The sequence below is a fragment of the Onthophagus taurus genome, chromosome 7 (assembly GCF_036711975.1).
Source record: "Onthophagus taurus isolate NC chromosome 7, IU_Otau_3.0, whole genome shotgun sequence".
In the NCBI taxonomy this organism is placed as follows: domain Eukaryota; kingdom Metazoa; phylum Arthropoda; class Insecta; order Coleoptera; family Scarabaeidae; genus Onthophagus; species Onthophagus taurus.
Genome location: NC_091972.1, coordinates 39,199,255 through 39,213,106, shown reverse-complemented (window position 1 = coordinate 39,213,106; position 13,852 = coordinate 39,199,255). Strand labels below are relative to the sequence as shown.

Genomic DNA, 13,852 nt, shown 5'->3' with positions numbered 1-13,852 from the left:
GCAATGCAGGGGATCAGTCTCATAGACGGAGTGCGCAATAGAGAGATCAGAAGGCGTACTAAGAAAATGGGTAGATGACATCAGCCATCTCTCTATTTATATAAACTAAAATATAAAATGAAGGTAATTGAAAAAACACTTGATTTAGAAACCACTAATAAACCATTAATAAAGAAAGTAAAAAGAAAAGATACAATTTTCTTTATGAGATCATTTTTAAATCACCGAGATATTTGAATTTTTGTCAACGAATCAAGTGCCTTTTGTTAATTCTATATCTTTATCGATGCTATATGAAAATGAGATAAATTTGAAAATTTTAACATTGATTTAGAATATAAATAAAAAACGGCCTATAAATTGGAAAATATATAGAATTTAATTTAGATTACTATTACTTGTTTACCATGGTTGTCCAAGATGTGATCATAGATCGATGTATTTTCAAATTCTTGTCTGCGATAAGTTTAAATTTATACCAATAATTGCTCTTATTTTCATTTGGTAAAGAACTCAACATATGATCACCTGCTTGTTGTCTGTGCTCATCAGCTTTGATTTTGGCATTGTATATTTCCATACACCTTTATTCAATCAAAGAAAGGTTTATTAGAAAGGTGAATATCATATTTTAAGTGTGTTATCAACGTTTTTTTTTTACGAACATGAATTCTTTTTTAATTTTATTATGGTATGTGACAACAAGAAGTATTGGAGTTTTACACGTTATTTGTTGAACAGATTTTAATAGTTTATGCAGAAGAATTTAATTAACATTATAATTTGATTAAGCTACTATAGCTTCATGGAGCTAGTTGAAAACCCAATCACTAATCAAGCATGATATTGATTGATCTGTTCATGATATTTATTACATCACAAACATTTTCATTTGCTCAATCAATTTTTCATTAAAAGGTTTATAAAGGATTTATCCTTAATGTTCAGTCATTCCTTTCACGTTCAGTCATTGAAAATATCGAGGAATAACTCTTCTCAACACCACCATGGAACTGTTTACGTCAACAATGCGCGATTGGTTGCAAACAGCATAGAAATAACCATATATATACTATCTCCTATATCGCTGACTAAGGCAGCAAAAGAGTGTAAACACTAGAGTGCAGATATATATATATCTGTCTCTGTCGTGCCCCCGTCTACTCAAGAGACATGCGTGAACACGTGGTGAGTACGCTTTTATCTTATTGGACGGTGAATTAAAAATTAATAGCAGCTGATGACCTTGATGTTTATAAAACACCAAATAAATGTTTGACATAAACATAACCTAAAATCTAAATATTTAGTTATGTATATTATAGGTTTCATGTGTATAATAACATAATTATTAACATATTTTAGGACTAAGCAATTTAAAATGTAATTATTATTTGTTAAGAAAGTGAAGAAAATTTGTTAAAAGTAAAATAAAAAAGAAAAAGAGTAGGGGAGATATTTTTGGGGCCTAAAAATTGGTTGAGCAGGTAGAAGGAAAGATCTCAGTGTAATAAAAAAGAATTCAAAGCCCTCCTTTTCTTGAAACATTTTTCTTAAAAATTTAATTAATAATTACATCGATATGATGAACATTTTATGATAGAATATTATGTACATTAAATAGTAAGTACCCTAAGTACATATTTTATATCTTTAATTAATGTAACAACTTCATTAAAGCTCACAAATTATGTTAAAAATTAATAACTATATTTTGGTACACATTTTTAATAATTACTATGTATATATGTATTAATTTAATTTTAAAGAATATAATGTTTAATGAACAACCTACATAAAGTTGATATTTAAAGCAATATTTATTTGATGCATCTACGATAATTTATAATTAAAGTCAATTATCTACAATAATTGCATTTCAAAGCTGCATAAAATACGCGCGAAACACTCCAAACTCTTTAAAATTTACGATTCGCGCAAGCACCTTCGCCACATGGGGGCACGACAAAGACAAAACATATATCATTCCGTCTGCTTTTGATGGAAACGCTCGCCACACATTGCTTAGATAGGGAGTCAGCCATATATATACTATCTCCTATATCGCTGACTCCCTATCTAAGCAATGAGTGGCCATATATAGTCAGCCATATATATACTATCTCCTATATCGCTGACTCCCTATCTAAGCAATGAGTGGCGAGCGTTTCCATCAAAAGCAGACGGAATGATGTATGTTTTGTCTTTGTCGTGCCCCCATATCGTGAAGGTGCTTGCGCGAATCGTAAATTTTAAAGAGTTTGAAGTGTTTCGCGCGTATTTTATGCAGCTTTGAAATGCAATTATTGTAGATAATTGACTTTAATTATAAATTATCGTAGATGCATCAAATAAATTAGAATATATGTACTTTTGTGTGAAATTGACGTTGAATATTGCTTTAAATATCAACTTTATGTAGGTTGTTCATTAAACATTATATTCTTTAAAATTAAATTAATACATATATACATAGCAATTATTAAAAATGTGTACCAAAATATAGTTATTAATTTTTAACATAATTTGTGAGCATACGCCTTTTAATGAAGTTGTTACATTAATTAAAGATATAAAATATGTACTTAGGGTACTTACTATTTAATGTACATAATATTCTATCATAAAATTTTCATCATATCGATGTAATTATTAATTAAATTTTTAAGAAAAATGTTTCAAGAAAAGGAGGGCTTTGAATTCTTTTTTATTACACTGAGATCTTTCCTTCTACCTGCTCAACCAATTTTTAGGCCCCAAAAATATCTCCCCTACTCTTTTTCTTTTTTATTTTACTTTTAACAAATTTTCTTCACTTTCTTAACAAATAATAGTTACATTTTATATTGCTTAGTCCTAAAATATGTTAATAATTATGTTATTATTTATTATACACATGAAACCTATAATATATATAACTAAATATTTAGATTTTAGGTTATGTTTATGTCAAACATTTATTTGGTGTTTTATAAACATCAAGGTCATCAGCTGCTATTAATTTTTAATTTACCGTCCAATAAGATAAAAGCGTACTCACCACGTGTTCACGCATGTCTCTTGAGTAGACGGGGGCACGACAGAGACAGATATATATATATCTGCACTCTAGTGTTTACACTCTTTTGCTGCCTTAGTCAGCGATATAGAAGATAGTATATATATGGAGTCAGCGATATAGGAGATAGTATATATATGGAAATAACAGAAGAACAGATACCAAAGAAATTGTATATATAGAAGCAGTTGTAAACATTAAAACTTGAAGCCAACGCAACACGCGGTTTGTTTACTAACAACCTTTATCGAAACCAGTTGAAACAATGAACGTGCACAGATCGGACCATCGACCGATTATCGCCGAACACTCCCGAATATTATTTTAGCTCCTAGAATAAGATATACAATAAAATAACGAATCCTATTTGCGAATCAATAAATCTTCTAAGTCGTTCTTCTTTCGATTCGTTTTTCTTCATTTTTATTTATATACAGTGTGTCCCCGGATAGGTGAAACGACTCTTATAAAAGGTAATTTTTTTTCGATATTAATTCTTATTTTTTGAGGTTTAGCCCTGCTTGATTAACGATTAATTTTGAACATATTTTTAATTTTTAAAAAACAAGTGAGCCTTGACAGTGAAAGAAAAACTCTTTTTGTGGCAGGTAAAGTATCTTTTCTGTTTACAGTACGTGAAAGTGTTACTAAGAAGTTTTCAGAATGAAAAACTATGGCCATATGCAAATTTTCTTTGAAAAAATCCATATCAAACAATTTTATTTCTAACAAAGACTGCCATGGATAAAACAAAATTGCTTTCCTGTCACTAGTAATCTGTCAAACTGTAATTTAGTAAATTTAAAGTTTAAATTTAAATTAATTTTTTAATGGAATGTTAACATTAGAGGAAAAAGTTTACGTGATTCAGTGTTATGGAATCGGGGAAAAACCGATAAATGTGACTATTGCGTTATTTAGTGAAAAATTTCCAAATATTGGAATTAAAAACTTGTTGGCGTTTAATCAAAAGTTTACTATTTTTTTGTTTTACTATTGACGAAAATAACCAAAAATAGGTTTTATCAAAGTAGGCCGATGATTCCGAAAATTTGCATATGGCCCTAACTTTTCATTCTGAATAAAATTTCTTAGTAATATTTTACCATACTGTAAAGAGAAAAGGCACTTTAATGCACAAGAAGTTTTCGCTTCAGTGTCAACAGACATTTGTCTTTTAAAATTTGAAAATATGTTCTAAATTAGTCTTTAACCAAGCAGGGCTGAACCCCAAAAGATGACAATTAATATCGAAAAAAATTTACATTTTATAAGAGTCGTTTCACCTATCCGGGGACACACTGTATATTTATACATTTAGTATACCACTACTTTTAGTTAGAAATAGAACTTATCAATCAAAATAGTATATGTTGTATCGTTTACCAGGTATGTATATTGTTTCTAGGTCCTCTGATTAATTTAAAAGATTACAAGATTATATTTATTGTGTTTAATACTTTAAAATCTTATTAAAACTTGACAAAGATATAGAAAAAAATTCATTCTACAATTTATAAAATTATTCCGGCAATAGTTTTTCAATTGGTAGTTAGTTTAACAATTAATTTGTCATTGTAATTTTATATATGAAATTAGGATGCTCTTTATTTTGTTTGCAAACAAATGCTCTTGCGTTGGCTTCAAACCGGTATACGGGTGAACATAGGCGATGCGGCTTCTATATAAATATACAATTCCTTTGACAGATACAAGCACAAGTAATAGAAGTAGTAGGGATATACATACAGGATGTTCATTTCAAAACTTTCCACCTCAATTTCTGTAAATCCGGAAGTTTAAAAAGAAAATCGCTGAAATAGGTAAGGAATAAAACCAAGGGGGACAACTTTTTATGCAAAAATTGACTCACTCACTTCAACCCCCCGCCGCCAGAAACCAACCCCTTAAAAATCTTAAATGGAAAGGGGTGTCAAGTGATACCTCATTTTAAAGGTCTTTTAAGATACATGTTAGTATTTATTTTTTTTAAATTGATCGATTCGTTTTCGAAATTTCCCGCTTTAATTAATATTAAAAACTTTAATCACCTTCTTAAAAGCAAGAATAAGTAATCTTTTATTATTAATTTATAAAATTAAATTACCATGTTCGTTTTTATAACGACTTTATTATTTCGGAGCAATCCGAAATATTTAAGAAAACTAAACACGTATAATTATGAATTAAACTAAATTTTATTGAAAGTATTTTACATTAAACCTGTATGAAAATTACTCTTGACTCGAATGGCCAAAAAAAAGGAAAAAAAGAGATGAAATTTTTCTCTTTCTATAAACGAGTTATAGGCAGGCTCACAGTGCGAGAAAAGAATAAAATAAAAGCGCAATTCTAAACATAAGTTTATTTGATTATTACTTAAACAACTTTGTGTTATACACTTAACAAAGTTATTTAAATAAAACAGCAATAATGTTTACAGTTTGCAGGAAAGGATTGAAATTGTATTAATGTATGGATCCCAAAATGAATGTGCTCGACGAACTGCCGCAGTTTTTAATGAAAGACATCCAGATCATGAAGAAATTCACTCAGACTGGGTCCGTTGCCAACATAAAACATAATGAGTCGAGAGTTTTGAATGAAACCGCTCAACTGGAAGTGTTGGGTCATTTCGGTATCAACCCCAATACTTCATTGCGTCAGGTATCTCGTGCAACTGGTATATCCTTGGGTTCTGTTCATAAAGTTGTAAAACTTCACAAATTCCATCCTTATAAATTGAAAATACATCAAGAGCTAACTGAAGACGATTTTGACAGGAGAATACAGTTTTGTGAAGAAGTGACCACTATTATTAATAATAACAACGTTTTTGTGAAAAATATCTGCTTTAGTGGTGAATGCACTTTTTTTTTAAATGGATTTGTAAATAAACATAACTGCAGATATTGGAGTAATGAAAACCCTCATCTGACTGTAGAAGAGCATACACAATATCCTGAAAAAGTTAATGTATGGGCTGGCATTTTGGGAGACCAAGTGATTGGTCCAGTGTTTATCGATGGAAATTTAAACGGCGAAGTGTACTTGGATATGTTAGAAAATACTATCAATCCACTAATTACGGAAGCTCTCGAGAATCAGTTGGATAGAGAAGAAAATGCCTTACTTGATGAGAATGAATTACATTTTCAACAAGACTATGTTCTCCCAGTACGACAGTGGTTAGATAATACGTTTCCAAACAGATGGATCGCCAGATTTGACGCCATTAGACTTTTTTTATGGGGTCATTTAAAGTCTGTTGTATTTACCCCTCAACCTCAAAATTTAGAAGAACTTCGTCAGAGAATTACTGCAGCCTGCCGTGGAATTCAAAGGGAAGTTTTTGAAAATGTGCGCTGTAGTTTTGAACAACGGTTATACCATTGTTTAGCTAATAACGGACAACACTTTGAACAATTATTAAGTTGATTTTCTCTGCAAAAAGTTTTTGTACATAATTAAATAACTGAAAATAAAATAGAACGTTTCAAGCAGTTAAAAGTTGTTTAAGTAATAACCAAATAAACCTAAAAGAAAAGAAAAATGAAACAGAAATCGTTTTTTCTAAGTATCTCTGACAGACGCCAGGCAAGCTAGCCAACGTAGGTATATCATTGTTAAAATAACCTAAATATCAAAGATTACGGATTGCTCCGAAATAATAAAGGTTTAATGGTCGTTGTAAAAACGAACATGGTAATTTAATTTTATAAATTAATAATAAAAGATTACTTATTCTTGCTTTTAAGAAGGTGATTAAAGGTTTTAATATTAATTAAAGCAGGAAATACAAAACAAAGATTTTCGCAAAAATTTCGAAAACGAATCGATCAATTTAAAAAAATAAATACTAACATGTAGTACCTTAAAAGACCTTTAAAATGAGGTATCACTTGACACCCCTTTAGATTTAAGATTTTTAAGGGGTTGGTTTCTGGCGGCGGGGGGTTGAAGTGAGTGAGTCAATTTTTGCATAAAAAGTTGTCCCCCTTGGTTTTATTCTTTACCTATTTCAGCGATTTTCTTTTTAAACTTCCGGATTTACAGAAATTGAGGTGGAAAGTTTTGAAATGAACACCCTGTATAAACACAAGACCAGGAGATTCCATCAGTCAGGCAAGCAGGATACCGAATGAGCAGACATAACGTTAACATAATATGCTACGCGGACGACATGGTACTGATAGCGAACAACGAGGATCGTTGCAAACGTAATAAGTTAAGAACCAATCCGATATAAGATACAAATAGACGATGCAATAATAGGACATGTGATGCGGTTAAAATTTGGGTATTATGATAACGAATAACCAGAATATCGTCGAAGAAACAAGAAGCCAAACTATGAGAGCAGGACAAATGGTAGGGTGCTTGAAAGACACACTCTGGACAAATAAGTATATGAGAACAGAAGCTAAGGTAAACATACATATAAAGCTCTGGAAATACCGGTACTAACGTACGATATCGAAACTAAAACAGAAACGAAAAGAACAAAGCCTAGATGTGATATTGAGAAATAGAGGTCCCAGTAAATCAATCAGGAAAAATCAAAAGAGATGGGCAAAAGGTTGTTTATCCTTGTCTACAGCTTGGCAAATCTATTTTCTATTTCTCTGTTACGTTTCACGGAGTGCGTATCGTATACAGTGCCCAACAAAAGTATTCGTAAATATATTTCACATGGAACATTGAGACAGAAAAGATCTTCCCTGATAAAGCCGAGGTCACTTACGACCGAGGCGCCACAATATGATTACCAGTTTCAGGTTAATATAATCGTAATCACGGAGCCTCGGTGACTTTAGCTTAATTATTTAAAAGGTGATTTAGAAAATGATGAGCAGTTGTAGGTTAGTATAATACACTGTTGGAAATAATTCACGAGCACACCCTGTATAATCTGAACGAGTGTGTCTAGTGCAATAAAATTTGGTATGGAAGTAGTACTAAAGTAGTGTAACTTACTCTTACATGGAGAGCGGCACAACTCTGCTGGGAGGAGAAACATCAATAGCGAGAGTATCCCCCGTGATCTTCGCGTACCGTCGCTACACGACGTGGCATGGAGTCTATAAGTCGCTGTATTGTAGCAAGAGGGATGGCCAACCATGCCACCTCAACTCGCCTCCATAGCTCCTCAACGTTAGCCGAGGAAGCCGGATAACGTAGAAGTCTCCAACCACTCATTTCCCAAACATGTTCGATCGGATTCACATGCGGAAACCGAGCTAGCCATGGAAGCATTCGTATACGGTGCTCTTCCACAAAGGTCTGTACAACACGCCCGATGTGCTGTCGTACGTTGTCGTGCATGTATAGCAGACCTGGGAGCCGCCGAATGTAGGGAAGCACAACGGACCGTAGCACCTCATCTACGTATCGTTGACCCGCCATGGTCTGCTATACACGCAGCAGACGTGTGCGTCCACCATGTGTAATAGTACCCCAAACCATAATGCTCGGTTGTCGGTGGATAGGGCATTCTTGCACGCACTGCTCGAGTAGACGATCACCACGTCTCCGACGAACTAAAATTCGCGCATCACCGGTGCTCAATTCGAATCTTGATTCGTCGGAAAACAAAATGTCCCTCTACTCGGCAACCCTCTAATGCCTAGCGTTGACCCACTCGTGACGTATGCTGCGGTGCTCGGATGTTATTGGAATCCGCTGTTTCGCACGACGCACGCGCTGTGCACTATCTACCAAACGCCGCCGTACAGTTCGCGTAGTGAGTGTGCCTTCCCCTGCCGGTGGCCAAACAGCTCCAAGTTGCCTTGAGGAGGATTCACACGACGCTAAAGCGCTGAGCACAAGAGCGCGATCCTCGTGTGCTGGGGTCACGCAGGGCCCTCCCGGCCGCGGCTGAAGGTACCTATGTCCTACCTCAGACCATTCTTGCCATGCCCGTTGCACTGCCGATAACGACCGGTCGAGACGACGCGCAATTTCACGGAACGATACACCCTCAATGTGCATACCCTCAAACATTCCTCGCTTAAGTAACGCGATCGCCCATCCATTGCGCACAGAGTACGATAACAATGTGGTTCCTCACACCACACTAAAAACGACCGGTATTTTCCATCCATTTCGGTCTCCATAGCGACGGAATGTTCCACTTGGAAGGGCGGCTCAGTCAACAATGCCGCGATGGAACAACTCGAAACTCGATAAATAAACTCGTCTACAGTAAACCTTTGTGCTCCGCAAATATCATGGATTTATCTTCACGCGTTCAGATTATATAGGGTGTGCTCGTGAATTATGTCCAACAGTGTATGTATATTAATCATTATACCTCGGCCAACAAAATATATACAAAACATTTACAACTTCACCTGATATTTATTTCTGAGAAAAGCTGTACTATTAAAACGATCGTCGATATCACGAGTTCGACTATCTCATTTCAACAATTTACTATCCCGAGATAGGTTTGCTAAGCTGTACAGAATGAAAAGAGGCAAGACAAAAGGTAATAGAAATCGAACGAAGAAGTTTAGTTATTTACATTGTAGATCAAAATTGTGTATAAAATTATATACCAACCTGAGGTACACGGCTTCTAACATATTGAGACGGATTTTGTAATTGTTGATGGAGAATTTTTTCTTCCGATCGTCTAACAGTTTCAGAAAGCTTGGTATTTTAGCTTCTTCTTCTGTTAATGTACTGAAGTCCATCATATATTTGTTTGAGTTTATTTGAATTTCTGGTTTTATATTTGCTTCTATATATTTTCTAATGAACGTTTCAATTTCTTTTCTTTGTTCCTTAACTGTGTAGAACAGTTGTATTTGATAACTAACTTTTAATTTTTGCTTTAATAACGCTGGAGTGCCATAGCATTGTAATGAACCGTCTACAAGAATGGCAACACGATCAGCTAGTACTTCTGCCTCTATCATTAAATGAGTGGTGAGTATAATAATGCTGTCTTTTTTATATTTCAAAATTATATCCCAAATCTCTGCTCGACCATTTGAATCGATAGATGCTGTTGGCTCATCTAATATTATAAATTTGGGTTTTCCCAGAATAGCTATTCCAATGGATAATTTACGTTTCGTTCCACTTGATAAATCCAAAACGTTTGCTTTTCGTTTATCATAAAGATTTAGCTCTTTTAAAAGCACCTCTACATTATTTTTTATTTCTTTGTCAGGCAAACCTTTTAACTAAAGTAATATATTATTTTTTTGTATAATTTATGATGTTATTAAGTTTCATTTTTACCTTTCCGAAAAATTCAAGATGTTCTTCAACGGATAACTCGGGAAATAACATATCTTCTTGTGGGCAAACTGATATAAGGTGCCTGTCTTGTAAATTAATATTCTCCATTGATTTCATTGTCACTTTTCCACTCGTTTGCGTCTCTAGTCCTGTCAGTATCGATAGTATTGTAGATTTTCCCGCCCCGTTATTACCGAGAATAACAGTCAAATTATCCTTATAAATCTGCATGTTTAATCTGTTGAGAGCAACTATATCGCCATATGTTTTTGTTATGTCTTTTATCTCCAGCACAACTTCATGACCCTTTTCATGAGAAACTATTGGTTCTAATTCCATATTGATCAAATTATCTTGATTATTCCGACTTCGGAATAAATTTATACAGTTTGAAAGAAAAGTAGAGATTTTATATTTTCCTTGATGATCGCTATCGAAACATATAGTAATTGTTAAATAAAGTATGCCATCTACCAACAACATTATAAAAGTCATTTGCATTGTCATATCATCGGAACTTGCTCGGGGGTATTCAGTAAATCCAACGGGTGATCCTCTAATTTCCGCCACAGATATCACTTGAAATCCATTATATAAACCGATTGTGGGTATTAAAGAGGCTAACAATTTTAATTTAAGAGGCATGATATCCACATTCCCGACTATACTGGAGTAAACAAAATAAACAAGGAACCAAATTGATATACCGGTAATCATTGCTAAAATTGCTGCAGACAAACAAAGACAATAAATCAATGAAGAGATGCAATAAAAACAAATTAAATTACCATCTTTGAAAAAGATGCTCAAAGCAAATATAAAATTAATGGTAGCCGCGCAGTATAAGAATATCAATAAAGAAAGTTGAAGAAATGATACGTATTGAAGTGGAGCGTATTCAGCAGTAAAAAGACGTTTCGTTAATAAAATCGATATTATAACTGTAGATATTAGACATGGAATGCAAGCGTTGAGAAACCATCCTAGCCAATATACCCAAGATTTTAAACCATTTATTGTCATAAGTTGCTAAAACATATTATATTAAAAATTATGAGAAATTTTAATTAATTTGTTAAATTAAATCAAGGTCTAGTATTATTTTATACAGGAGTACGTAAAGTAGCGGATATAGGCGATAAAATCATTATAAACTGTTTATGGAAAAATTCCTGAATGTTTAGACTCATAAAAATAAACCTAATTATTTTAAATAAGTTCCTAAGTGTCAAAAACTGATTTAGTAAGTCCATGTGTGTATTTTAAGCCCTTAAAATCGCCTGGAAGGGATGGAATTCTGCCTATTTTTCTGCAAAAAGGTATAGAAGACCTGCTCTCTGTAATAATATCCCTATATATTATATATACAGGGTGTCTCAGCGAGACCGGTCATTAGACGTTTCAGGGGTTCTGGCGAAAATAAAAATTTGAGAATTCAGACTTAAGTATTATCAATTACGATCTCTTCGTCTAAAATATTTTCAGCTTTCTTGCACTTCCGGTTATACCGGAAGTCGCCACCTACTTTATTTTTTTAAATGGAACATCCTGTATATTTTTACATATTTGGATTTGTCTGTTTTCAGGGTTTATAAATAACTTTGCTTTTTGCAATTTGATTCGGCCGTTCTCGAGTTATTCGAATTTTTCTAGAAAAATCTGCTCCAGCAGACATTTGTTCAAAAAATCAGAGAACACTCGATTTTTGGGATATCAATTTAAGATTCAGAATATGCTTAAACAACATGATGGAGTATGTTTTGTTGTTGAGAACGGCTGTCTAGAACGTTTGGTCACTTTACTATGGCACGTTAACTTTTCAAAATTTGGAAATACCATAACTTCATTTTTTTAAATGGCACTCCCCATATTTTATTACTTACAATTAGTCGTGTTCGGCGTCTCATTTTACATCTTTTATATCCGATAGGAATAGGATATTCCTAACATTAATAGTTTGGGAAATAATTAGGGTTTTTTGAAAAAATGCACACATATTCATATTTAACCTAGTGTGCCATGGAAAACAAGCCTTCTCAATGAGTTCTTGTCAAAGTCTCACTTGTTTACGTCACTTGATGCATGTGAGCAAATAATTATCTGTTATGCCCCTTAATATTAGTACTGAAAAGAGTTAAAATCGATAACAATAACGAAAGTAATATTTACACAAATCAAGAAATTCTTAATTTATTTTTTATGCATAAAAAGCGCGACAAAGTTCGTAGTATGATTCCTAGATCTTCTTTGGCATCTCGAATTGAGGTGTTGGGACTGGGGTGCCATTTAAAAAAATTAAGTTATGGTGCTTCCAAATTTCGAAAAGTTTACGTGTCATAGTAAAGTGACCAAACGATCTAGACAGCCGTTCTTGGCACCAAAACATACTCCATCATGTTGTTTAAGCATGTTCTGAATCCTAAATTGATATCTCAAAAATCGAGTGTTCTATGATTTTTTTCTATGAATAACTTGAGAACGGCCGAATCAAATTGCAAAAAGTTAAGTTATTTATAAACCTTCAAAACAGATAAATCCAAATATGTAAAAATATACAGGGTGTTCCATTAAAAAAAATAAAGTAGGTGGCGACTTCCGGTATAACTGGAAGTGCTAGAAATCTGAAAATATTTTAGACGAAGAGAACGTAATTGATAACGTTATAACGTGTAATTGATAATACTTAAGTACAACTTTAGCTATCTACCTACACTATGGAAGAAAGTAAAGGTGGTCTTCATACCTAAAGATGGTAGGCGTTTAAACGCCGATCCCAAGGCATACATACCAATTAGCATAACTTCATTTCTCTTCAAAGGGATGGAAAAGGTAATTGATCAATACCTTAAGAATGGAGTGCTAGCCATTAATCCAAACAAAATCGAAATAGTCCCTTTCACTCGGAGAAAGAAGCTACAATTAAGAGCACCCTCCATTGAAACCAGAACTATTAACCTCAAAACAGAAGTTAAATACCTAAGGGTATTACTAGACAGTAAATTAAATTCCCATATAGACAAGGTGAGGAAAAAGGCATTATGACTAACCAGATCTGCGGCAGGCTCCTCGGAAGGAACTGAGATCTCAAACCATTGGGAATGGCTCATTGGACCTACGTACTAATAATCAAACCCATAGTCGCCTATGCCTCACCGGTTTGGTGGCCAAAAACAAATCATTAGACAGCACAACAACAGCTGGCACAAATCCAGCGGTTAGCATGTCTTAATATAACGGGTGCAATGAGATCTTGTCCGACGGCTGCTTTTGAAGCTCTACTTGGTCTCACACCACCCCATTTATATATACAAAAGGAGGCAGCTTTAAGTGCTTTATCACTGAAAACAGGTTCTTTACTCTAGTTGATGCAGGGCAACCTCAAAGGACATCTGGAAATCCTCAAGGACCCATGTCTAAATCACTTGATTGAAATTAAAACGGATCTTATACCGACAGAATACAATATCAAGCCGTATAAGGTCGGACGAAGGGTGGGACTCTACTAAACAGAGGAGCCCCAGCCTGGTACACCGATGCTTCAAA

At 33.9% G+C, this 13,852-nt stretch overlaps 2 protein-coding genes across 2 annotated transcripts in view; one reads left to right on the top strand and one right to left on the bottom strand.

The window, feature by feature from the left end:
• Nucleotides 1–13,852, top strand: part of LOC139430771 (uncharacterized) — a 154,987-nt gene that overhangs the window by 74,986 nt on the left and 66,149 nt on the right. The window lies entirely within an intron of this gene.
• The window catches only part of LOC111421256 (phospholipid-transporting ATPase ABCA3-like), a 41,573-nt gene that overhangs the window by 15,182 nt on the left and 12,539 nt on the right, over nt 1–13,852 (bottom strand). The window contains exons 3-6 of the mRNA XM_071198047.1: nt 11,098–11,338; nt 10,310–11,037; nt 9,623–10,251; nt 407–584 (exon numbers count right to left, since the gene is read on the bottom strand). Coding sequence (XP_071054148.1) covers nt 407–584; nt 9,623–10,251; nt 10,310–11,037; nt 11,098–11,338 — 1,776 coding nt within the window. The remainder of the gene's footprint in view (nt 1–406; nt 585–9,622; nt 10,252–10,309; nt 11,038–11,097; nt 11,339–13,852) is intronic.